The 27,018-nt window shown below is 35.1% G+C and overlaps 2 protein-coding genes across 13 annotated transcripts in view; one reads left to right on the top strand and one right to left on the bottom strand.

Moving 5' to 3' along the window:
• Positions 1-27,018, bottom strand: part of Liprin-gamma (liprin protein kazrin) — a 433,354-nt gene that overhangs the window by 30,545 nt on the left and 375,791 nt on the right. For 7 of the 12 annotated variants that reach the window (XM_074113719.1, XM_074113717.1, XM_074113723.1 and 4 more), the window contains 5 exons: positions 15,399-15,538; positions 10,444-10,593; positions 7,820-7,930; positions 3,022-3,199; positions 178-267 (listed from right to left, as the gene is read on the bottom strand). In XM_074113719.1, the coding sequence (XP_073969820.1) occupies positions 178-267; positions 3,022-3,199; positions 7,820-7,930; positions 10,444-10,593; positions 15,399-15,538 (669 nt within the window). The remainder of the gene's footprint in view (positions 1-177; positions 268-3,021; positions 3,200-7,819; positions 7,931-10,443; positions 10,594-15,398; positions 15,539-27,018) is intronic. The other 5 variants (XM_074113720.1, XM_074113726.1, XM_074113727.1 and 2 more) reach the window with 5 other exon arrangements.
• LOC141446847 (peroxisomal N(1)-acetyl-spermine/spermidine oxidase-like) lies at positions 16,917-25,880 on the top strand. The gene is made up of 5 exons (XM_074113716.1): positions 16,917-17,073; positions 18,300-18,515; positions 19,997-20,494; positions 24,050-24,527; positions 25,486-25,880. Exons 1-5 carry the CDS (start codon positions 17,012-17,014, stop codon positions 25,840-25,842), a joined length of 1,611 nt encoding a protein of 536 aa, XP_073969817.1. The 5' UTR covers positions 16,917-17,011; the 3' UTR covers positions 25,843-25,880.

The raw sequence follows: 27,018 nt of genomic DNA, 5'->3' as shown, positions 1-27,018 counted from the left end.
TAATTTCTCTTTTTGGTTTTTTTTAAAGTGAAGTAATTTTTTTCTTATTTTCAAAAATGATTAAAATAAAATTTAGATGAATTAAAAATGTAACAAAATTATGATCTAAAAAAAAGTAAATAATAATAATAAAAACAAACAAAATGAATGTTTTTTTGCAATTATATCACAACTCACATTTGTACATATGAGGAGTTGTGATCGATGATACTATCGATACTGTATCATAGTCCACATTGAAACCGTCTACCAAGATCATAGGGGCTCCTAAAAAACATTTTTTTATTTTTGCTGCATTTTTTTTAGACTTATTTATTTTTATTTTTTTCATTTTGTTTATGAATACAATTTTTGAAATTGTACTTTATAAGAAATGAATACATAATAAATAAATTGAGGGATAAAAAATAAATTCTTGGTTAGTAAATAATTCATTCGGAAGATTTACGAGGCCTTTTAACGGGAAATTTGTAGATTAAATAGCACCATTTGGGCTTGGCAGAAGATGGCCCGCGCGTGTAAGGTTTTGTCTGGAAGTTTTAACCGCGCTGCCCGTACTGAGTCAGAGCGAAGGGTATTATTTAGGGTTCGGCTCTTAGGAGACGCTTCAAACGCTCAGTAGTCCCTCTCTAGATTCTGGGTTATTTTCTATTGTGATGATTATGAGTAAGTTTAAGTCTGCCCAATTAGTGATTATCAATTTCTAGCTACAGGGCTGACAACTTAAGATCCTTCAACTAACTAGATTTTCTCCTTTAAGCCTTAGAGGCCCCTATTTCTCCGCCAGGAGTTCAGTCCAAAAAAAGGTTTTGGCCATCCGAAGGTAATCTGCTTAATACTCCCAAGACAAGTCAAACAATCGGGGACTGGAGGATAGGCCCTAATTAGCAGATTAATCTAAGCCTAAATCACTTCGACGTGTCCGATACTAATCCGTAAATATCGATAAAAGAAATTTAACGCTGAATTCGGATATAAAATAAATGCACTATAACCCACAGAGTGAGTGTTCGGAGTTATGGGCGTAAGTTCTGGAATTTTTCCAAACAAATAACATGTTCAAACAGGATTAAAAAGGAAGTAACCCACCCTTTTTCTGTTTTTTTTTTTTTTTTTTTTTTTTTTTGGCGCATCAACAGCTGAGGTCATTAGCGCCCGGAGCTTTTTCCAGTGCACTGCCGGCCTCCGGACAGTGTTCTCTCGTTACAGACAACACTGCCAATCACCGGACAGTGAGCTGTAAGAAGCTCCTAGGAAGAGAAAATCTAAGGGTCAGCTGCTGGATTCGAACCCGGGACCTCCGCGTGGGAGTCCAGTATGCTAACCTCATAGCTAATCCCTTCCCTTTTTTTGTTGTTACCGAAAATGGTTTTGTCAGTTTTATGCAGGACTACCACCCTATGTATGTATTTTCAAGGGTTTGGCGACTTCACTGTTGCATTTCCCGTCGATTCAACTTGGACTTTTAATTATGACATAACTTTCAAAATAATCCTGACAGTAATATAAGAAATAATTTTTCCAATTATAAGTGAAAATATACGCGGTGCTTCCTTAAGTTTGTTTCAAAAAAAAGTTATTCACCAAATTTTGGTTGAATTTTACTTAATACAAAATTGAAAATATAGAATTTTAACTAATTTAACCATAAAATTTTATAAACATTTTCTATAATAATTTAATAAAATGAATAATAAATGTGTAATAATGTGCAAAAATTTAAAATTTTGTGGGAAATGCCATGTTGTTAACATTAATTAAACAAAAATTAATAATAACAATAAAAAGAAAAAAAAAAAAATTACAATACCTTTGTGGTAACAAAAAAATGAAAACAAATCATAGAAAATAGAACAAATACAAATAATTATAACATCTAGTGCAATAGTAAAACAAAACGAAACTAAAAATTAAATAAAATTTAAAATAATGAATTTATGCTGTGCATGAATGAATCATGAATTTTTTATTTTAATTTTTGCTCGCTTATAACATTGGCCTACATGAATGAGGTGTTAAGCGTAATTTCACTCATGAGTAAAAAATGAAGAAATTAAATTTTCATTGAAAATTATAAATAATTTTCAATGAAAAAAGAAAAGCACGTAAGGTAATCGGAAAATATACAGCTATATTAATTTACATTTTTACATTCTTCTATCCAAGTAATTGAAATCGTGTTAAATTTCCTGTTAGTATTATAAAGGAAATGAGGACGTACATTATTATTTACATTTAGATGAAAACTTTGAAGGGAAAGCTTAAAACTATCTCTTCCTTCCTGGGGAAATTTATCAAGTGAAAGTTAAGCTGGACATGTGTGTGCTTAAAAGTTTTGGAGGGAAACGGAACCATTTTCTTGAGAAAATCGCGAGAGCAAAAAAAAAATTTTACGATAAATTAAACTTCAACTTCCGGGGGCGGCTTATTTAGTCGAAAAGCTTATTACAACTGTGTCCAATTGAAGCATCTAATTGAAAAAATATCTAATTTAAAATTTTCAGCGGTTTTTCTCCAGTTTTGGAGTTAAGCTACTATCGCCCTCTCTCTCTCTCGCTCCGCGAGCACATCCCATCCAAAGTGATAAAAACGCAACTTTTGGGGCGAGGGGGGTCTCGTGGGACCTCAAAACAGATATTTCTGGGACAAAAGACAAAAGTATTTCGATCTTTACAAATTTAGGATACGAAGTTTTTTTTTACCGTTTTTAAGGTTTACTGAGTACAGAAAGGGGGGCGATTTTCCGGGTGTGAACGCGCTAAGTAAGAACACTAACTATGTCATTAAATTGCTGAAGAGTAAAACCTTAAAGTTTGAGACAGACACCTCTCAGTTCTTAATAAAGCACTTAAAACTCCAACAATTAAGTTTAACTGACTTAATCACTTTATAACATTTAAGCTGGTGAACAGGTCCTATGGCATGCATTATGTACAAAATAAATGATGAAGTTTGTAAATAAGTTTACAAATTTTAAGCCTTATTTTTTTTTTTAATTCTTAATCTTAAGAAACACTTTACCATCAGTAGTGGAATCACTGAGATTAGTTGTGGACTGACGATCCGAAGAACCACGAAGACCAGAGTCCACACTGCCGGAAGTACGATCACCCGGTCCACCGCCGTTCACGCCACGCCATCCGGCACCTATACTCTCTTGATCGGATAAACATCCGCCGGAAGATAGTTGTCTTCGTGCCTATAGCAGACAATTAGGATTACTCGTGGAGAGATGTCTATTCATTCAAAAAAAATGAACATTTAAATCACATCTTCCTGTACTAATAATAATATCGTCATGCATAAAAATAAATACTCTTTTTTTCTCTTTAAGTCAGAAATTTTGTGGAATAAAAAGTACAGTGTAAGTGAGAAATAAGTTAAAAAGAAAAACTAAAAAATTAAAAACTTATCTCCAGCCAAGTTTACTTTGAAGAAAAGCGAAGTTTAGCTAGAAGGAACTTAGGCTATAGCACTACTTAAGCACGCTAAGAAAAATAATACTAACACACCTCAGCGTAAATAATAAATGAATAATATAAAAAACGCCTAAACCATAAAAAAAAAAAAAGCTTTAAACGCTACCTCATCTTATTTTAAACTTAAAAATTAATACTCATCTTAAAAACGTTAAAAGTTGATTCGGAAAAATATCGCTTCCGTTCAACTGATTTGTATACGAAACTTGGAAATTTATTTAAATAATGAATTCCTATTGGTGCTGCAAATCTAATGATTCCCGTAAATTTCATTTATTTGACAACTTAGATTCCCAATACTCCTTCTGAATGATTAAAGGAGCAGGTTTCCTGTTTATGTTGTAAATATGTGACGTCACCATCGCTCATGCTTTAGGGGATAGCCATCAGCTCTCTCTCAAAAGGGGTTGGAAGGGGATTCCTCATACCTTTTCTTTACGGTTCCCTTTCAGAGGATGCTTGAAACTATTCCTGGGTTACTGAACCTGTTCACTTCAGGGCAATGAACAGAATTAGTAGATGGCATTTCCATTAGGCGTGCGATCTGTATCATCGTACTAATAAAGTCTATAAATATTGAAATATGGGCGCTAGTATTACGTAACTCCAGATCCAGTTTCTTGCCAATGAGGAGGTTGGATTCGTAATGGTCGTGGTTTAAACAACAACTGCTATGTTTGAGAGGGAGGAGTTCTGTATTTTAATTTAAAACCAGTAGCCAACCCGCAGCTGGAAGTGCACTAGCTAATTGTGGGCGGTTAAATCAGAGCCTTCTCTATTTGCTCTGGGCTAATAGTGGGATAATCAGTTCACTGGTTAGTTGTACGTATTTCAAACTGGCGTATTCTATTGGGCCTCACTTCCGCTCCGGACTGGTCTTACAAATTAACCAAATCGGTGTAGTGGAAATCTCCTACACAGTAGAACGGTCCCAATGCTTGCATAGGGTGACTGGTACCCCCCAAATGGATGGGAAACAGCCCTTATATACACTTGAATACATGAATGCAATGGGTAAAGAAGTCTCAAAGAAATTCTTTGGATCTATTCTTGAGCAAAATTCTTAAAAACTGAAAAAATATCATTCACTAAACAGTCACTTCCGTTTAGCTAATTATATCAGCTGGCTCAAATTCGAAATGTAAAATTTGAACTTTCTTCAATTTTCCGATTATTGTTATTTTATTTTTATTTTGGCGCATCAACAGCTGGGGTTATTAGCGCCCGGAGCTTTTTCCAGTGCACTGCCGGCCTCCGGACAGTGTTCTCTCGTTACAGACAACACTGTCCATCACCGGACTGTGAGCTGTAAGAAGCTCCTAGGAAGAGAAAATCTAAGGGTCAGCAGCTGGACTCGAACCCGGGACCTCCGCGTGGGAGTCCAGTACGCTAACCTCATAGCTAATCCCTTCCCTTATTATTACTATTATTATTATTTTGCTGTTACGCTGCTTATCGTTTGACTGACATACGAGGTCTGTAAATTAAGTAATGAGACTGATTTTTTAAAATTTGTTTATTCAAAAAGAATTACATTTCTATATTGTCACCTTCAAAATAACTTCCTTCTGAAGCCACACAGTGCTGGAGACGTTTCTTCCACTCCTCATAGCAGTGCTCGAACTCTGATACTGGAATAGCCTTCAGCTGGTAGGTTACAGCCGTTTAAATGTTTTCGACTGTCCCAAAATGAGTTCCCTTTAAGATATGATCCCATTTTCTGGAACGTGAAATTACTGGTGACGAGTCTTGGGTGTTTGATTAAGACCCAGAAACCAAGTGCCAGAGCAATGGAGTGGCACACTTCAACCTCTCCAAGGCCTAAAAAAGCAAGAGGATGGCCGAAGTCGAAGATCAAATCAACATGCTGATTTTGTTTTTCCAATATCCATGGAATCATCCGACAAAGAGTTTCTACCTCAAGGTCAAAAAACAGTCAATCAACACTTTTACCGAGGAGAGGTTCTTGAAAAAAACTTCGAAAAAAGGGTCATTCGTTGTGAGACCAAACATTAAGAGAACAAGTGGGTGTGTTGCATCACGATAATGCTCCTTGTCACACAGCAATTTCAATAAACCAGAGTTTTTGGTCAGTAAAAAACATTCCTGTGGCTCCTCAGGCTCCTTATCCGTCTGACTTGAGTCGAAGTCCCGAAGTTGAAAAATCAACCACAAGGGGAATTCATTTTGGGACATTCGAATACATTCAAACGGCTGTAACCGACCAGCTGAAGGCTATTCCAGTATCAGAGTTCGAGCACTGCTATGAGGAGTGGAAGAAACGTCTCCAGCGCTGTGTAGCTTCAGAAGGAAGTTATTTTGAAGGTGACAATATAGAATTGTAATTCTTTTTGAATAAAAAAATTAGTCTCATTACTTAATTTACAGACCAATTGGTCAAAATCATTTTTTCTAGTAACATGACAAAGTAACGATGAATGTCTATTCGTTTGCCTAATTACGAGGGTCGTTTGAAAAGTCCGTGCAAAAATAGAAACTACTTAATTTTTTGGGGTAAACCTTTTTTATTTTTCAACATAGTCTCCTTTTAGGCTTATACACTTCGTCCAACGCTGCTCTAGTTTGTTGATCCCTTCCGAATAATAGGATTTGTCCAAGTCTGAAAAATAGCCATTCGTTTCTGCAATCACCTCCTCTTTTGAATAAAATCTTTTTCCCGCCAGCCATTTCTTCATATTGGGGAACAAATAGTAGTCCGAGGGAGCCAAGTCTGGAGAATAGGGGGGATGTGAAACGAGTTGGAACCCTATTTTCATTAATTTTGCGACCACAACTGCTGAGGTGTGAACTGGTGCGTTGTCGTGATGGAAAAGGACTTTTTTGTGGGCCAATCGTGGGCGTTTTTCTTGCAGCTCGGTTTTCAAACGGTCCAAAAACGATGAATAATATGCACCTGTAATAGTTTTACCCTTTTCCAGATAGTCGATGAGGATTATTCCTTGCGAATCCCAAAAGACAGTCGCCATAATCTTTCCGGCCGAAGGAACGGTCTTCGCCTTTTTTGGCGCAGATTTCCCCTTGGTAACCCATTGTTTAGATTGTTCTTTGGTCTCAGGAGTGTAGTGATGTATCCATGTTTCATGCACAGTGACGAAACGACGCTTAAAGTCCTGCGGATTCTTCTGGAACAGCTGCAAACCGTCCTTGCAACACTTCACACAATTTAGTATTTGGTCAAGCGTGAGCAATCGCGGCACCCATCTTGCGGATAGCTTTGTCATGTGCAAATGTTGATGCAAAATATTATGTACCCGTTCATTCGAGATGCCCACAGCACTAGCAATCACACGCACCTTCACTCTTCTGTCATCCATCACCATATCATAAATTTTATCAATGATTTCTGGAGTAGTAACCTCAACAGGGCGTCCAGAACGTTCAGCGTCACTTGTGCCCATATGGCCACTCCGAAAATTTTGAAACCACTTATAAACTGTTCTAATCGAAGGTGCAGTGTCACCATAATGTTTATCAAGCTTCTCTTTAGTCTCCTGAAGCGTGTAGCTAAAGTATTGTTTAATCAACCCACGAAATTCTTTTTCGTCCATTTTTTGAAAATCACTCGACTTCCTCGATTCAAACGAATGCCAAACACAAAGAAATAGACCGATCTGGCTGAAACTTGGTGTGTGTTCTTCCAAGAGATGCTACTAACTAAACATAACCTCGATACGCGCCAGTGGTGCTATCTCTCTGACTTTGCACGGACTTTTCAAATGACCCTCGTATAATTGAATCTATAAGTTCATCAAGTGGTTATTAAACTAACAGTTATTATAAATGCTAGCTAAGATTTAAAAAATAAAAAAAATAAAAAAAAAAAATAATAAAGCTAACCCGCGTTGCTGCTGTTAAGCTCAACCCTATAACTATATAACAAACTATATAAAGCAAACTTAATTAAAAAAAAAAAGACTCTACTGTGTTAACATTCAATTTATGTACAAATCGTGATGAAGTGACGACAAAAGGGAGGTCAAACAAAAACGGTTCGGCCAAGAAGATATCCAATCAAAGGAATACATCAATATTTTATAAAAACAAAACATCAATAAAACTAAAGTGCAAAATACAACACTGATTAAAAAAAAAAAAAAAAAATTAATATTAATAAAAATTTGCGAATTGCGAATTCACACGAACAAACTCAACACAAAAAAATAAATACAAAATTTGAGTATTGAAAAATAAATATAAAAACCAAAAACTTAAAAAATACGAACATAAACGCCAATCAAAAAAACAAAAAAAAAAACTTTTGCTCATAAAATTACCGTTTTTTTATTTTTATAGTGTTTTTGGTTTTTCTTTTTACTCACGTTATATTGATCTCGAGGATGAGGCTCTCTTCTGGGCAAACCGTTTTCTGGCGACCGCCCGCCGTCTGTGACTGTTGGCGGAGCAGGAAGTGGACAATGTGTGCTCGCGCACTGCGTACACATAATTATAAACAAAGGAAAGAAAAGAAGACCACAAAAGAAAACTGGAAGGAGGAAGAAAATAGAAAAACTAAGGAAAAGTGAAAAGTGAAAACTAAATCAATCACAACCAGAAGTAATGGAGAGAACAATGTTTGTACTTAAGTATGTACAAGAGAAAAAGAAAAAAAAACATAGTTCTCAATTTCCGGAATACATGAAAAAGGAAAAATGAAAGGTACAGATTAGATGGATGGACAAGAGTTTTCTGTAGGAAAAACACTACTGAAAAACAATTCTGAACTAAGAATGAGAAAAAAAACATTCTCAAAAAGATATCTCTCTCTCTCTCTCTATCTAAAAAAAAAAAATTTGAATACTCTCACGACTTCCTTTTAGCTATTACAATTATAGACGACAAATTTACTTCCGTTGGACTCAAATAAATATACAATTGATCGGGACAATAATGAGGTATAGCTGCCCGGAAAAAGGGGACAAAGTATGTTTTATGTCTTTTTCCAATCCTAAAATACTCTTTTATTTTCACCCAGAAAAGTCTCCGTAGTTTTTTCTAGTATTATTTCCAGTTATCGCTTTTTATTTCTCTTTAAAATTTGAAATTATATTAGATAAATCGTGAATTTCTAAAGTAAAAAAAGTGAAGTAATTGCCTATTTTTTCAGGCGGAGCTTAACGTCCAACTACCATTTAGGTGTCAATTAGGTGACGGGAGCGACTAGCAAACATACTTTATTGTAAATTTCTCATATTAACCATTAAATAAAATCCAAGATATAGAACAGGGGAATCGAACCCACTAAACCAACAATACATCATAGCTTTGGGGGTCTAGCCTATAACCGCCTAACATACTTTACTGTAAATTTCTCATATTAACCATTAAATAAAAATCCAAGACTTAGAGAAAGGGAATCGAACCCACTAAACCAACAATACATCTTAGCTTTGCGGGTCTAGTCTATAACCGCCTAACATACTTTACTACAAATTTCTCATATTAACCATTAAATAAAATCCAAGAACACCGGGGGAATCGAACCCACTAAACCAACAATACATCTTAGCTTTGCGGGTCTAGTCTATAACCGTCTAACATACTTTACTATAAATTTCTCATATTAACCATTAAATAAAATCCAAGAACACCGGGAGAATCGAACCCACTAAACCAACAATACATCTTAGCTTTGCGGGTCTAGTCTATAGCCGCCTAACATATTTTACTATAAATTTCTTTCATTAACCATTAAATAAAATCCAAGACCTAGAGATAGGGAATCGAACCCACTAAACCAACAATACATCTTAGCTTTGCGGGTCTAGTCTATAGCCGCCTAACATATTTTACTATAAATTTCTCATATTAACCATTAAATAAAATCCAAGAACACCGGGGGAATCGAACCCACTAAACCAACAATACATCTTAGCTTTGCGGGTCTAGTCTATAACCGTCTAACATACTTTACTATAAATTTCTCATATTAACCATTAAATAAAATCCAAGAACACCGGGAGAATCGAACCCACTAAACCAACAATACATCTTAGCTTTGCGGGTCTAGTCTATAGCCGCCTAACATATTTTACTATAAATTTCTTTCATTAACCATTAAATAAAATCCAAGAACACCGGGGGAATCGAACCCACTAAACCAACAATACATCTTAGCTTTGCGCGTCTAGTCTATAGCCGCCTAACATATTTTACTATAAATTTCTTTCATTAACCATTAAATAAAATCCAAGACCTAGAGATAGGGAATCGAACCCACTAAACCAACAATACATCTTAGCTTTGCGGGTTTAGTCTATAGCCGCCTTCGTGAATTACTCGTACTATTTGATATTATACTGACGTCAAAAATGTAACTTGTTTTAGCAGGGCACATAAAGTGTAGTTTCCTTAGAATCGATATAAAACATATAACAATTATAATATATCGATAATATATAGCGAATAATAACTTATTTAATTGTGCGTTAGCATTCCAGATTCCTAAGCGAAAATCCCGGGTTCGAATCCAGCTGCTAGCCCCCCACCTTAGATTTTCTCTTCCTAGAAGTTTTCTTACAGCACACTGTCCGGTGATATGAACAGTGTTATTCTGCAACGAGAGAACATTACTCTAAGAGGGTGGCAATACCCTGAAAAAAGCCTTCGGGTGCCTCAATAACCTCAAATAAATTGAATAAATTTGAAAAAAAAAAAAGTAAATCTACTTGTAAGGTAGATTAAGTTCCATTAAGTTGTCTATTCGGCCAATCAAGTTATAACGTGCCCACTTTATAGGGTTAAGTTTATTTTTTTACTTTAAAATTTTTTTAATATTATTAATTAAAAAAATTCCCAAAATATTCTTTTGAGTGAGGGGGGAATTTATTAAATAATAATTAATATAATAAAACCAAATTACTTTCTCCCTTCATGTAGAAAATAATTTCATGAATAAAATAAATAAAAATAAATGATCCTAAATAAATAATTTATTAATACTTACGTCGAGTAATTCTCTTTGTTTTTGGTCAAGCTGTGCGGCCAGACTTAAGCTTCGTTCAGCTTCGTCTCGAGCATGCCTTAACAAGCTCCAGCGCTCTCGTTCACGTTCAGCGCGCTCTTGCGATAAACTTTCTTCACTTTCTCTCATTCTCTACAATTCAGAATTTTTACTTTTATTAATTAAAGAAAACTAGTTTTTTTTTGTTTTTTAAAAAAATTATTGTTAAAAGCAAAAAAAACAAATTATTTTTTTGCAAATATTGATTAATGCAGACTGCCTTTTATTTTTATTTCTTTTAGTTTTATAAACAGGAAGTCTTACGATCTTAAAACATTTTTGGATTTTGATATTTCAACGGAAATGTGCAGTTTTATGGTACCCTAAACTGAAAGTCGTTTTTATCAAAATGGTCTGAATGTGATACTGCGAGTTTCACTACTTCACCGTGCAGTTCCCCGCCACCCTTCGAGCTTTTTAACTTTTCTCAAATATTTCCTCCAAAATTTTTCTTGTCAATTGTTGCAAATATTGTGGTTCTATAACTGGGGGGGGGGAATTCAAATAAGAGCACTTCTGGGGGAAAGCAAGGTTTCCCCACACTATAAAGTGCCATTTTCGTATATTGTACTGCCATACCACCCAAAAATAATAAGATATGTGGAATTAAAAGACCGGAAGTGCACAAATAACTGCACGTAATTTTCTACAACAATTTGTCCTTCGATTTTAATTATAAAATTCTTACAGTGATTGCAAACATATAAATCTATAACTTTTATTTTATTAAAAAACAAAAACAAAAAATCCCTAAAAAAAAAGGGATTAAGGGTGTTTCTGAGAAGAGAGAAAGAGAGAGAGTGAGCAGATTCCCTTTTCAAAGGGCCAATTTTGTATAATATACGGTTCAATCTTTTGTGCACTGTTTAAATTTATTGTTTAAGTTCCGAGTAAAATGTAAATTTCTCAGCCGGAAATCCCTCGACAATCAATGGATTTGTACGCTTCCATATATATATATAAAAAAAGTGGCCCATCGGATTTTTCTGTGAACTTCAGATTAACATTACATACGCATAGATTTATTTACTATTTCTATATTAGGGCATTTTCTTGCAACGCGCCTTGTAAGTTTACATTACAGTATAATGTCCGGTTTTACAAACTGAATAATGATGGTAATAATTAATTCGGAGTTTAAAAAAAACAAAAAACTAATGAGTCACATCCTTGAGAATCGTAGTAAGAGGAATTCTTGTGAGTGGCCACGACAGACTTTTTTCCCCCCAATGCGAGAAAATAAGTGTTAAGTTAAAGCTAATCAATAAGCTTGATTTTCTAAGACGTTATTAAGTCAAACTTGAATATTCGGCAAGTTCTAGAGAGCAACATCAGGATAGATTATTAATGAATGACAAAGTGCTGTCGAAAGAGGCTGTTTAACAGGGTCGGTCCCTGAACAGGGTGGTCTTACCTTCTCTGTCGCTAGGACAACTAACTTGTTTACAAGATATATTTCCCCTTAACCAAGATTGATGGTTTACAGAATCCTAAATTCAATTCACCATCCTTTGTCTTCTTTTTGCACTGATTAATTTCGGTTTTAATCAATTTACCAATCTTTCTTATGTATGTATGGCAATTTTACAGATTTTCAATTGAAAATTTGCACCGGAAGTACAAGTTTTGTGTATGAAAAAGTGTTTTTTATATCAATTGATCTGAATTTTTTTGACCGTAATCGGCACAAAAGAAAAAAATACTGGAAAAATCGTATTAAGTTCAAAACTTTTGTCCTGTTTTTTTTTGGGGGGGGGGAAACATGTAAAAAAAACCTTTCTGGGGGAGCGGTATAATTACGTCATACCTCTAAAGTGCACTCTAGTGACAATTTAATATTTAATTTTTTTTTTTGGGTGTGTGTATAAAAAAAAGCCATTTTTTTTATAAGTTGCTAAACTATCGAGTTTTCAAGATCATAAATTTGGCCGGAAATGTGTATTTTTCTTGGAAAATTCTTCCAGTTTTTCGTGGGATTTTCTCAAGTATCAAAAAAAAAAAAAATATCTTAAAAGATTTACTTTTTTTATCGGTTGCAAATATCTCCAAGATATACCTACTAGTTTTTTCTTTTTTTTGGGGGGGGGGGGAATTCTTTTCATGAAAATAAATTTTACGTTGTTTTTCCTCAAAATCTTCTTTTTCTGGGGGGGGGGGTTGAATTTATGTCTAAACCAATAATCATTTAGTGGTCAGATTTTTTTTTTTATTTCTTTTTGTAGTTGACAGTTACAAAAATTATTCATTCTCAAGTTGGAATTTAACATGAGCTGGAAAACTCGAAAAGTGAGTAGAAAAAAAATTGAAAAGAAAATGGCTCTCTTACATTTAAAGTGCAGAGTAAGGGGTGGAGAGGGTTGTGTAAGGGGTCAACATTTTCATATTTCCAAAAGAAAGTTGGTATTTATTTTTTTGAATTCAGTGAAACTTGAGAAATTATATGATCTAAAAGAAAATAGAAACGACGAAGAAAAATGGAAAAAAAGAAAGAAAAAAAAGAAAATGAGATTATGAGAAAATTTTCGGGAGCTCAACTCAGCAAAGGGGAGTGTTTAGTGAGAGAGAGATAGAGTAAAGGAAACTGTGTAACAGAGATAGAGATCACTCTACGAAGATAACCACACAAGACAGTCTACATTTTCCTTATAGGAAATCATTTTTTTTGTATATTTTCTTTTTTTTTAATATGAAAAATTATTCAATTTTCTTTTTTTAACTGAATGAAGAAGAGCTATGGAAGTTTATCGCTTTTCATTTTTTTTTTTTTTTTTTTAGAGCTTTAAATTAAGTTTAGGTGACGGTGTAAAAGTGCTTTTAAATTTTTGAATTAAGTGCCTATGGAGGTGTTTCAAAATTTTATTTTTCGCAAGCATTACATAAGGGAGGGGGGTTTTTTAATGGTGATTTAAGTTGGAAAAACAGATAAATGGAAAATAAAAACAATGAAAATATAGGATTAAGAAATACAAAATAAAGAAAAGCATTCCATCTTGTTTTAGGTATAATTACAATACATTAATGATGGTGAAAATAAGATGTAAATTAAATGTGCAATAAAAGTACGTAATTTTTATTTAGATGAGACAATTATTCATAAATTAATTAGGGGTGATTACAAAAAAGTCAATTATAATTTAATTTATTTTTTTTTAATTTAAAGCACATCATCTGCCAGTCTTCGGTAAGTGTTCTTTCGTAAAAGAAAACATTATCATCGGGCAGTGAGCTGTAAGAAGCTTCTAGAAAGTGTAAGGGGTAAAAACAGCTGGATTCAAATCCGGAATATCTGCGTGGGAATCCGGTGCACTAACCTCTGAGCTTTTAAATTGAAAATTTATTTTAATAAAAATACTACGCCAATATAGAAAGTTCTCGACCTTTCACTTGAGATGACGTTACAATAATTGAAATTTCGTTTTTTTCTCAAGTTAGATTAGATTAAACTAGGGCGGCCTCAAGGCCTACGCCACTGCGACCCCTTTGGATCTATTGTGGCTCCCTTCACTCTAAAGCTCACCCTACCAGACCTATCCTTTTAATCAGACTCTTGATACTGGAGAGCGACTCTTGGGTAAAGCTCACAGGCCTTGGTTTTTCCTCCCCGAGGAGTAACATCCTTAGCCATACGAGCCACTCGCACTGACACAATACGTGCAGTGCCGTTTCCTCCTCCTTCACCTGACAGAACCTGCAAAGGCTATCATCTGCCAGGCCCCTTGCGATGCATGTGTTTCCTGAGCCTGCAGTGGCTAGTTAATAGGCCTACAATCATCCTTATAGCCCCACGCGGCCTTGACGGATTAATTCTTCAGGTCAGCCTCGGCGTATAGCCTTTAATGAACTCCTTCGCCTGTCTCTGCCCAGTGGTGGCAAGCCACCACTCTTGAGACCTACTCTGCACCCATAAGTTAATGGCCGCAGTCTTCACACACTTCGGAACCCCAAAACAGGGCTCCGGGCCAACGAAGTGTCACGCAGAGCCTTCGCGGGCCAATAAATCTGCCGCTTCGTTTTCCCTTATGACCTGAATGCTCAGGTACCCAAACCAGAAAGACCTTATTATGGTCACTAATTACCTTCAGGGCACCCAGACAGTCCCAAACCAGTTTTGAGTTGACCTGGTAGGAACTAATAGCTCGTAGAGCAGCCTGACTATCCAGGAAAATTACGACCTTAGAGTCAATAATTCTTCGCCCACTAATCTCGGTAGCGCAGAACCTAATTGCAGCTAGCTCAGCCTGAAAAACTGTAGCTAGTTTCCCTGGGGCTAACCGGAAACCCACATTTCTGCTTCACCCCGTACACTCCCGCTCCCACACCCTCCTCCATCTTGGAGCCATCTCTGTACCACATCGAATCTCCCACCACTGGGGGTTCACGTCTCCATGCCTCCCGGTCTCCGATACAGACTTTGAAAGGCTTTTTTTCTCAAGTTAGTACAAAAATATCGAAATAAGTTGCCCGTCAATTTACAATTTCCTCTATCGAATATAATTTGTTTTCTATTCGGGTTTTTTTAAGTAGATATAAGATTTTCTTAGAAATGGATAAACCGGAAAATTAAGCTGTGATAAATATGAGCCTTCGTTACAGACGAAAGCTCAAATTTGGTACTTAGCTAAGTTGACAGCTGAGAGTGCCACAATGAGGTTTTTGTCGAAATCGGGCGAACTGGAAGTACCGTATTACTGAATTGATTTCTCGTTAGCATAATCGAGAGCTAATCGATCGTGTCCACGGTAAAGGCCTTCTCACTTCATCTTTCAGTAAAGAACCAGAGTCGAAGAGATTAAAAATAAAACTTGAAAAATCGATCTTTTTTCTATTCACCCTATTTTATTAAAAAAACAAACAAAAAATCCAACATTGATTATAAATTTTGATAATTCCATAAATACCTGCTGGAATACCTGTTCGAATGTCCTAATAAAATCACGCAGTTCTTTCTCTTTATCTTCTAAAGTTGCGTAAAGTTGTTTCATTTGGTTTAGGAGATCAAGTTTTTCAGCTTTCAGCTTTTTACGATCGGCTTTCAGCGCTGTAAACACAAAAAAAGTTCATATTTTTTTTTTGTAAATATATGTGTAGTGTTCCGGTAATGGTTTACGGGTTGGATTACTTCCTCTTTACAGGAGGATATAATAAAAAATAAACTTTTTCTGCAACCATGTAGGGAAGTTCTCATTACTCAATTAAAATCAGCTGTGTAATGCCCAACTTCCCACACTAGTGGGGAAAAATTCCTATTAGTGTCACTTTCCTCACTAGTGAGTGGAAAAACTTTATTGTGCTTCCTTGATATAAGAAGTTTTGTTATTAAATATTTTCTGTAAAACTTTAATAAGCTTATTTAACGTAACTAAATAATTAAAAAATAAAATAAAAATTGAAAGGAATATAGAAATAAAAATAATACTTTAATAAATAATTAGATATTTTTAATTATAACAGTTAAAAAGGTTATAGTGTTACCTTATAGAAATTTAAAATGGATTCTAGTGATTCCTGTTTAGAAAACACTCCTCCATCAACAAAAGAAACAGCAGAAAATGTAATAAGTAATGTAAATACGTAAGTAATTTAAATAATTGTAATTTAACAATAAATGTTTATAATAAATAAATTACTTTTTGTAGACTGTAAAAATGAAATTTTTAATTTTTTTAGTTAATAAATCTAATGGTTGCAGAAAAAATATAATATTTAACTCGTGTAAAGTATTTTCCTCACACTCGGCAATTTGCACTTGCACTCGCCTCGCTTCGCTCGCTCGTGCGTGCAAACCCTGCCTCGCGTGAGGAAAAGTACTACTTTCCGCACTTGTTAAATAAATAACTATTAATCGTAATTAAAGTTCGTATAATAAATGAAAACATGCAATGCTGGATTCGGTAATGTGGTTTGGGATTGAATGAGATGAACTAGAACCACAGAAAGGGCGATTTTATGGCGTAAGGTTAGAATCAGTCGAGAGAATACTTAACAAAAATATTAACTTCAGCACAAGTAACCCGGTTGTTAGCGTCTTACTCCGTTTCGCAGAGCGTTATTGCCCCAAATCTTTTTTTAGATAGTTTTCTGCCAGTACCATTCTGATAATTCAGTACATAATACGATCATGTAGGACTATCACTTCTATTTATTTATTTTTTAATGCTTTAATTGGTGTTCTTAGGGAAAGGGGTGAATATAAGCTCGCCTCCAAAGTATCTTTGTTCGGTACCATCGCCAGTATGTTATTTAAGCGTTTATAATTAATTGGGTAACTTCCTGTACGGAAGAATATCAATTCACCGGTTATTTGTGTGCACGCACAAAAGTACGTTCAAGTGCCCACTAGATTTTGTTTATTTTTTGGTTTACAATATTCCCTGTTTTGAGTCTCAGTTTTTTAAAAATAATTTTTGTTTTAATTTTAATTTTATATGATCTATCTAAAATTTCCATGGAAATGAACGAAACATCAATAATATTGAAATTTTTTACAAAATTTACTCGTTTCTAATTTTTAATGAAATGTTTTCAAATGGTAACCAACATTCTTGTGTATAGGTGGTTAATAAATCGAAAATGGTATGTTAGTTAAATTTTTTTTAAATAAAATGATATTATAAAACGCAATAAGCAGTGATTTGGTTAAAGCTTAATAGAGACTTTTGCGTTACTATTCGGCTGAATATTGCAGTAAAAATTTAGTTTATTGATTCAATTAATTTGGCTCGTTTTTGAGATTGTTTTTCGCTTTTTTTTTTTTTTTTTTTGATACCGATATTCTGTAGACTAGTTTCGAAAAATAGCCTCAAAATTCCTCTAAGGTCCACAAATCCATCCATAAATTCGAGAAATGACATTCTCTTACAATATCATCCAGCTACTTAATTCTTTTGATCATTTGGGAAAAGAAAACTTTTTTGAATTTATCCAAAAAGGGAAGCTAAATTATTGTCAATTTCAGTCATCAATTTTTATTGATTTTCTGTCTTAGTTTGGTGGGTCGCGAAATAAATAAAAAAAAATAAGACTAAAATAACCAGTAATTTCACTGATGAATCAATCAATCAAATCAAAATAACATTAACTGTACCGCAAACCAGAAATGTAACCAGAAAACGTTATTTTAAAACAGTTTATAATGGCACTTATAACGCAATACATGTATGTCTTGCGGTATAGTAGAACTAGATTAGAACTCTGAACTGTTCTACTAACCTTGGCAATCAGAAGCGGCCCCGTGTTCTAATCTAGTTCTACTATACCGCAAGACATACATGTATTGCGTTATAAGTGCCATTATTGTAAAACTGTTTTAAAATAAAGTATCAGTAAGTTTTCTGATTACATTTCTGGTTGGAAATGTTGGTTCCTATAGTGCTGGATAATATTTTATCCATCGTCGTAGGGTGTTTGTTGTATCCCTGGCCCGGTTTCGGATTTTCATCCATCTTCAGGGGTCAGTTTTTAATGAAGAGATTTCGATTTCACTAAAGTCCCGTCTCGCACTACACTTACCGGAAGAACCATTGCTACTAAATACATTTTTTTTTTCTTCCGTATTTTAGGATTTTCTGAAAAGTGGCTCCCACGATTTCCTTTTAATTTTTACAGAGCTACATGTAGATCTATCTCCAGACTACCTTTTTTTTCCAGGGAAATCTGATTTTTATAAAATTAGCGTGGTTAGGCTTTTTCCGAACACCGTACCTTTATTTGCTATAACTATTCTTCACTTTTACTATAATAACTTCCGTTTTCCTTTTAGTTAATCAAAGTTTTATTTAAAAAAAAAAATTGCATTTCAGGAAATTACAAAATTTGTTCAACCGAACTATGACCAATATTATACCATGTCCTTGTATAGAGAAATTACCATGCGTGCCAGATGTCTGTGACGTAGGACCTATATCTGAACAGCCAAAAGTTTTAATCATTGGTGCCGGAGTGGCGGGTTTGTCGGCCGCGCAAAGATTATTTCAATGTGGCGTAAAAAATGTCATCATATTGGAAGCTGCGCCAAGGTAAATCCCCAATAATTGATACCTGATAGTGAAGTTCGTAGGTCAACTAGTATGGCGGCCAAGGCCGTAGATAGAATTTTTATTAATCTTTCTGTTTTTAAGGGGAAGGAATTTTATTAAACCTAAAATATCTTCAATAGGATGAAAAAATAAATGCCATTTCAGTCAGTAAAATTTATTTTGCCTAGCTTTCGACCTAGTGACTAGGTCATCTTCAGGGCTAGTTTAGAAAGTAATACTTTTACATTTCAGGGTTGGTGTGTCTTCTGTCTTGTCTGTTCATGAACAATTACAAGACGAAAACCAATCGAATCACCTGAAATGTAAAAGTATTACTTTCTAAACTAGCCCTGAAGATGACCTAGTCACTAGGTCGAAAGCTCCGCAAATAGTTATTTATTTAACAAGTGTGGAAAGTAGTACTTTTCCTCACGCGAGGCAGGGATTGCACGCACGAGCGAGCGAGTGCAAATTGCCGAATGTGAGGAAAATACTTTACACTCGAGTTAAATATTATATTTTTTCTGCAACCATTAGATTTATTAACTAAAAAAATTAAAAATTTCATTTTTACAGTCTACAAAAAGTAATTTATTTATTATAAACATTTATTGTTATATTACAATTATTTACATTACTTACGTGTTTACATTACTTATTACATTTTCTGCTGTTTCTTTTATTGATGGAGGAGTGTTTTCTAAACAGGAATCACTAGAATCCATTTTAAATTTCTATAAGGTAACACTATAACCTTTTTAACTGTTATAATTAAAAATATCGTAATTATTTATTAAAGTATTATTTTTATTTCTATATTCCTTTCAATTTTTATTTTATCGTTTAATATTCGTTTTTTAATTATTTAGTTACGTTAAATATGCTTATTAAAGTTTTACAGAAAATATTTATGTTAATAACAAAACTTCTTATATCAAGGAAGCACAATAAAGTTTTTCCACCCTCTAGTGAGGAAAGTGACAATAATGGCAATTTTGTCCCACTAGTGTGGGAAGTTGGGCATTACACAGCTGATTTTAATTGAGTAATGAGAACTTCCCTTCATGGTTGCAGAAAAATAAATTTTACTCGACTGAAATGGCATTTATTTTTTCATCCTATTGAAACTATAAATCAGTCACCAAAAACAATGAACTACAACTAAAATATCTTGTTTTTTTTTTCTGTGTGGTAGCCATAATGGGTTCTGGGTGTAAATATAATAATGATTATATTTGACTAACATTGGGAATAATCCGAATCCAGAACTGTGGCTGGCGTTGGTGTTCATTATTTTTTTGAATACTGATTCAGTAACCAAGTACTACGTATCACAAAATTTGCTGGAATGCTTGGAAGTTAAAAAAAAATTACTAAATTTTCGTGAAAAAATCCCTTATCAATATCTTTTTTTAATTTTAAGTAATATCTAAAATAAATAGATTTATTCCAAAAAAAAAAAAAAAATATTCTTCTTGCAGACCAGGCGGACGTATCTATACCTGCGATTGTGAACATTCACCGGTAGATCTTGGCGCCCAATGGATTTACGGCGGTTGTCATAGTAATATGATCTTTAATCTAGCCTGTCAAGAAAATCTAATAAAACCACCTTTAGAAATATTTTCACCTTATCGTGGTGTCTGTTTGACCAGCGATGGAGAAGTAATTAAAGCACATATACGCAAGAAAGCTGTACAACATTTCCATACTATAAAACTGAAAGCTAAAGAATTATTTAAGTCTGGTGAAAGCAGTGCGCATGACAATATCTCACTTAGGCAATATCTGGATAGAAATATTAAATCAGTATTAAAAAAGAAATTCACTGAAGGTGAAAGAAGTTTAGCTTCCAAAGTGATGTATGGTTTGACTAATGATATAAAAGCAAGGATGGGAGGAAATCTGGAGAGCATTCCAGTGAAGAAGTATGGCGCTAGAACTGAAATTCCGGGCGGAGATACGGCTATAAAAAAGGGGTAATTGTTTTGGAAAGAATCTTTTAACAAATTAAGGTCATAACTTCTTCAGCGCCACCCCTTTAAAAATTTATCCCTATTTTTTTTAAGGACTTTTTTAAAATCCCTTTTTCTTTTTTTTTTAAAAAAACCTTTTCTTCAACTCTTTTAAAACATTATTTTATAAAAATAATTAATTTGAATATTACTAACAATTTTAATTTTTTAAAAAAAAAAAAATCTAGTGCATCCAAAAATAATCAATCACAAATCGCCATTAACTATAAAAGTTACAGAACAAGACATCTTTCTTAACAACTTCCTCTTAAACCGCCCAAAAAGGAAGTTCAGCGATCTTGCAAATTTTCCATTTTGAGTTTTTTTTACCGGAAATAAACGTTTTCAAGGCCCCTCAGAGTAGGAAAAGTGGTTATTAAAAATCGAGTCTGTATATCTGTCCACACAATAAGAAAAGCTAAATAAAAATTAATGAAAAATCGTTTATTTGATACTTAGACGATGATTTTTATTACTTACTTATAATATTTGAAGTGAGTTGCTGGCTCTAAAGGTATAATCGCCCAGTTGGATATTCTCTGCCTATTTAATGGGGATCTAGACGATTTCATATACAAAGTTTTCTCGAAATTAATTCGAAGTCCCAGTTTTTTGACTGCTCTTTCAAATTCCTGAAAGGATCCTGCTAATGCCTTGCTGTGATTACAACATCATCCGCGTAGGCTAAATGTTGTGTCAATCTATTTAGAATCGTACCGCAGTCTCCAATACAAGATTGAAAAGTATAGGTGACAATGGATCTCCTTGTCTTAGGCCACTATCAACGGTGAACTTTTCAGACAGCCTTCCTTGTATCTTCACTTGCGATGATTTTTATATGGAAACAAATTTGATTTAAGACTTTTCTAATGGTGAGACTTTTTCTCTAAAGCTCTCTAAATAAGCATGATCCTGAGTGTGACGTATTATACAGATTTAAATTCATTAGGCTGTGGGGCCTTTCTCGACTTGGCTCAGGCCTTTGATCGAGTCTGGCACCCAGGACTATTGTGGAAGTTAAAGAGTTCTCTTCCATCAACTTATTACTTGATTATACTATCATTTCTTACCGACCGCTTCTTTAAGATAAGTTGTGGATCTGCCTCTTCCGACTATTCTCTGGCACGGGCTGGTGTACCTCAAGGAAGTGTTCTCGGACCGCTTCTCTATACTGTGTACACATCTGACCTATCAAACACACTGCTCTGCACTTACGCTGACTATACTGCTATTCTCTCTTCTAACTCAGACGCCACTACAGCCTCCTCTCATCTACAATATCATCTAAACAAACTTGAACCCTGGGCCAAAAAGTGGAGAGTCAAATTCAATACTCATAAGTGCGAACAGATAACTTTTACTCTGCGTCGTAATTCTTGTCCTACTTTAAATTTTAACTCAATTCCTCTTCCTTCTGCTAATTTAGTTCGCTACCTTGGGATGTACATCGACAAAAGATTAACGTGGAATCCGCACACTAAACTGAAAAGACTAGAACTCAACCGACAAATTACTGTTACGACTAATTGGCAGACAATCCAAACTACCACTGAAACATAAATTTCTAATATACAACAGTGTACTTAAACCGATCTGGACTTACGGACTTGAGCTGTGGGGTTCAACCAAACATTCCAATTCACAAAGAATACAGTCCTTCCAATCAAAAATTCTCCGACAGATTACAAATTCTCCATTTTATGTGTCTAACTCTACTCTCCATACTTACTTACTTATTCTCTTCCTCTTCTACCTTGCAGTGTAGAGGATTGCAAAAAAAGTTTCCATCCGTCCCTATCTCTGGCCATTGTCTTGGCTTTGTTGACTGTTATTCCAGTCCTATTAAGGCTCTCTGTCACATTGTCCGACCCCTTCCTCTCGGTCTCTTACCCGAACATCTGGCTTCATAGGCTCGTTTAGGATGTCTTGTGTCCTCCATTCTGTTCATATGTCCAAACCATCTTAGTTGGGTGCGCATAATCCGCTCCACCACTGCTTCGCAACCCAGATTACTCCTAATGGTAGTGTTCCTTACGCGGTCCCTTCTTGTTTTTCCCTCAACTCTCCGGAGATATCGCATTTCTGCCGCTTGTATGCGGTTTTTGCTGTTTTTTTGTTAGGGCCCAGGACTCACACCCATATGTAGGGGTTGGGAGGTATATTGAGTTGAATATCCTAAGCTTAGTTTGCTTAGATACCTCTCTTTTGCTGACAAATTTTTTATTGATGGCTTGGAATAACTTCCCCGATGCCGCACATCTTGAGTTAAGCTCGTCTTTAACTCTACCATCCGAGCTAATCAAAACTCCTAAATATTTATAAACACCTACTTGTTCCAGTGTCTTTCCTTTTATTCTTATCTTGTGTCTCTTTTCCGTTCTGCATACTACCATGGTTTTACTTTTTTCTAAATTCACTTCCATATTTTTCTTTTCTAGCTCTTCCACCCACACATTGATGTTATGTTGGAGCTTCGCCTGAGAGTCTGCTATTAAAACCAGGTCATCTGCATATATCAGGGAAGAGAATGTTACCGGTTGTAAATTCCGGTATCCCAACTGGAAATTCTTGGTTTTATTTTGGCAGGCTTTTAGTATGTACCTTGGGATGTACATCGACAAAAGACTAACGTGGAATCCGCACACTAAACTGAAAAGACTAGAACTCAACCGACGAAACAAATTACTGTTACGACTAATTGGCAGACAATCCAAACTACCACTGAAACATAAATTTCTAATATACAACAGTGTACTTAAACCGATCTGGACTTACGGACTTGAGCTGTGGGTTTCAACCAAACATTCCAATTCACAAAGAATACAGTCCTTCCAATCAAAAATTCTCCGACAGATTACAAATTCTCCATTTTATGTGTCTAACTGTACTCTCCATAACGATCTCAAAATCTCATATATAACTGACGAATCTAAATCTAAGTATAGAAAATTATTTGACTCTCTTCCATTCTGTACCAATCCTCTTGTTCTAAATCTCGCCTCCACAACGATTCCAGATCGTCCTCCACGACGATTGAAACGCTGTTGGCCTCGTGACAATCTCCAGTAAAGTAAGAAACTCCAGCGAGAGTGTTGCCGGTGGGCAGCTTCTCTCCTCAAGTTGATCCAGTCATGAAGACTTCTTCTTTTATCGTATTCCCTTATTACGAATTCTATTCTTTGTAGATTGTGAATAGCAAATAAATTAAAAAAAAAAAGAAGAGTTTTCGAGAGAATTCTTAATTTAAAAAAATAAATTATAAACAGGAAATATTCTTTAACTGATTAAGTTTTTTTTGAGATTTTCTTGTAAATGGCACTGACAATTTTAACGATACAAAGGGTAGGCTTCCCTCTATTGTTATTTCAATGTAATCGCAGCTTTCAGTTAGAATTGTAATGAGGGAAAATCAGATGAATTTGCACCAGATCTTTTTTTTAAAAAAGTGTAATATTTAACTTTAATTTGAGTAACATATTAAGCTAACTTACTTCTACTTATTTAAATCTTTTTTTCAAGATTTTCCAGCATTCTCAGTCCAATGATCAATATGATACCAAAAGAAAATATAATTTTCAAAAAACCTATCAGAACCATAAAATGGAAACATCCAATCTACGATGATAGACGTGCCGAAGTCTATTGTTGTGATGGTACAGTATTTCAAGCTGATTTTGTGATTTTAACGGTATCTTTGGGCGTGCTCAAAAGACATCATGAAGAAATGTTTTGTCCATGTCTGCCAGAATCAAAATTAGAAGCAATCAACAAGCTAGGTTTTGGCAATGTGGCGAAAATCTTTCTAGGTTATAAGAGACCATTTTGGTTGCCAACAGAAGGGAAATTTCGTTTAGCTTGGTCGGAAAATGAAATTCATAAAGAAGATTGGCTAAATTCAATTGGATTAATTGAGGAAGCTCCTTCACATGGTAAAAATCTGCTGGTTACCGTTGGTGGTGACGAAGCTTTCTGTGTGGAAACCGTTTCCTCGGTTAAGGTACTTTGATTGCTAGTTTTCTTTTTTTAAAAAAAGTGTAAACACTGATTTTTAAAGTGACTTTAATGACTAAACAGGCTGAGACTTCAAAATCTCTGCCACATCCTAATTTTCGAGTTAATCTTTAGATCTTCTTTATAGCGATAGTTCTTCTAAGCCTAGACCATTCTAGCTTCCGTTGAGCCTCTAATGCCCTTTAAAGAAATGTGTTTATCTGTTATTGTACAGACGGATACTCAGATATTTTCCTAACCCCTTCGAAATGCGTATACTTCATTTCGACAACCTAGAAGTCACCCAGTTCATTAAACCACACACCACCCAGGTTTTACCTAGAAAAGTTCTAGAGCGATGAGCAGTGATAGTCTTAGGATAATCACATCCTTCCCTCTGAATGCCCTCCCAAGATATTCTGATGAAAACTCACCCAAATTAAAGGAAACTGGGAGAATTATAGATTGGATATACCCTAGGAAGACTCGTGAAGCTAACCGTTAGAGATAACCACTCCATGGTGATAACACGTACCCCTAAACTGTTCCAGATGGCTCCACCAGATTAAGGGAGCCTCTCCAGGGAGGTACTTGAATCAGGGAAGTCTGGTAATTCGGGGATAACAGACTTTTTTTTTTGATATTCCATGGGATGGCTCGTCATATTTAAAAAGAAGATTCTGAAGTGTATTCTGAAGATTCTAGTTCTTCACATTCTTCTTCCTCCAGCTCCAGATGATGGCCATATAAGGCTGTTCTGGAGCTTCCATATGTTCAAGAGTACCACCAAAGAATTTCTTCAGCTTCATCAAGTTCTTTACGTCCAGGGTTAATTTGCCTTTAATCCTAATTTGAGCCTCAGCTAGATTCTCCTTGATGTTGCCCAATTTACATTAATATTTTAAGTCATCTTCAACAAAACTACCTTCATCCAATGATTAAACTTTGTTTCAATTATTTTCCAGATTGTTGAAAAAGTAACCGAAATAATGCGTACCTTTCTTTCAAATCAAACTATACCATATCCAAAGAATATTTTACGTTCAAACTGGGGCCATAACGCTTTCACGTATGGTGCTGTCACATATTTAGGCAATGAATCCTTTTTAGCCCATATAAAAGATCTTGGTTCGCCGATACCATTGATTAAGGACAGTGTAGCACCGGTACTTCTGTTTGCTGGTGAAGCGACATCTGTCGGTCATTATGGTACTGTTCAAGGTGCACGACTCAGCGGTATACGTGAAGCGGAAAGGATATTGATGATCACTAAACGTTTTGGCGGAAAACCAAAACCGGACACTTTTGCAACTTGTGTTTGAAAAAAAATAAAAATGTAAAATCTGTCCTTTTTTTAATGTTAAAATGTTTGATTAATTTAATATTTAGTCTAAGACTTCATTTTGGGATGGAAATAAAGGTTTCTTAAGTGCTGGGATGAAGGGCTTAAATTAGAAATAAGTATCAGTAAAAGTGTTTGCTTAAGCTCACTGAATAATATTAAGCAATGTAGGGGAAATGCAGCTGGTATTTAGAAAAGGAGAGGGGGCAAGCTTATTAATATAGAAGGCATTTAACAAAGTTCGCTTCTCAAGTGCAGCCATCCAGGTGTTGTTGAGTAAGTCACTGGCGGGTCTAAGATCAGAAGCACGTGAAAAGTTCAAAAGATAGCCTAAGTTCCACACCTACAAAGTTGTATAACCCTCTTTGATGATCGTAGTTTCTCCTGTCCAAACCTCCTAATTTTTCAATTTCTCCCCGAACACCAAAAGTCCTATCCTGTAGAAAGCTTTTAAGCCCCATAAAAAAAAAAAAAGGGTTTGGCTTAATCTCATCTGGTCAACGGCCATCTCATTTCCTCCATCGAGGCACTGCCAAATTCGCAATTTGAAGAAAACTTTTTAATCGTAGTAGGAGAAAATAGAATTTTCTCATCAGATTCATTTGCAATCCGGCAGACTGTTGCAATAAGTAAATTTGCTTGGGGGTTATTCAGCAGTGTCTTCGAAAAAGCGAACTGGGCCACCATCTTGGAGAGATTACTTCTTAAACTCTCACAGGATGTCCTCTAAGCCTACGATGTTTTCACAAAAATAAACTGTGGCTGTGTCATGGACACGGCCGTGTGTTGTACGTAACGGGTTATATTTTTTTATATAAAATATTTTTATTTATGTATTTAGGATGAAACAATGTGTCTTCATAATCGACGATCGAACACAATCTATGGCTACACAGTCCGTTGTCGATGTAGAAGCGATTTCATCATTCACTTGCTTAATTTCAACCGCCGGAGCTAAAAATGTACTGACACCGTCATCGTTGATCCGCTCGGCCGCATTCATTCTTTTACGTTCCTAGGGACAGCTTGACTCGGTCATATGGTGATTTATTATTACCATTCGATTGTTCTTGAGAAGCCCTTTCCAACCGCATACGATCTCTGTATTTGGTTTTTTGTCTTTTCGACGCGTATAGGCCGACATTATATTTTTTTG

This window comes from Rhodnius prolixus, unplaced genomic scaffold, assembly GCF_049639745.1.
Source record: "Rhodnius prolixus isolate KJV_2025 unplaced genomic scaffold, Rpr scaffold_7, whole genome shotgun sequence".
NCBI classification, from domain to species: Eukaryota; Metazoa; Arthropoda; class Insecta; order Hemiptera; family Reduviidae; genus Rhodnius; species Rhodnius prolixus.
This window is presented reverse-complemented; position numbering and strand designations above follow the sequence as displayed.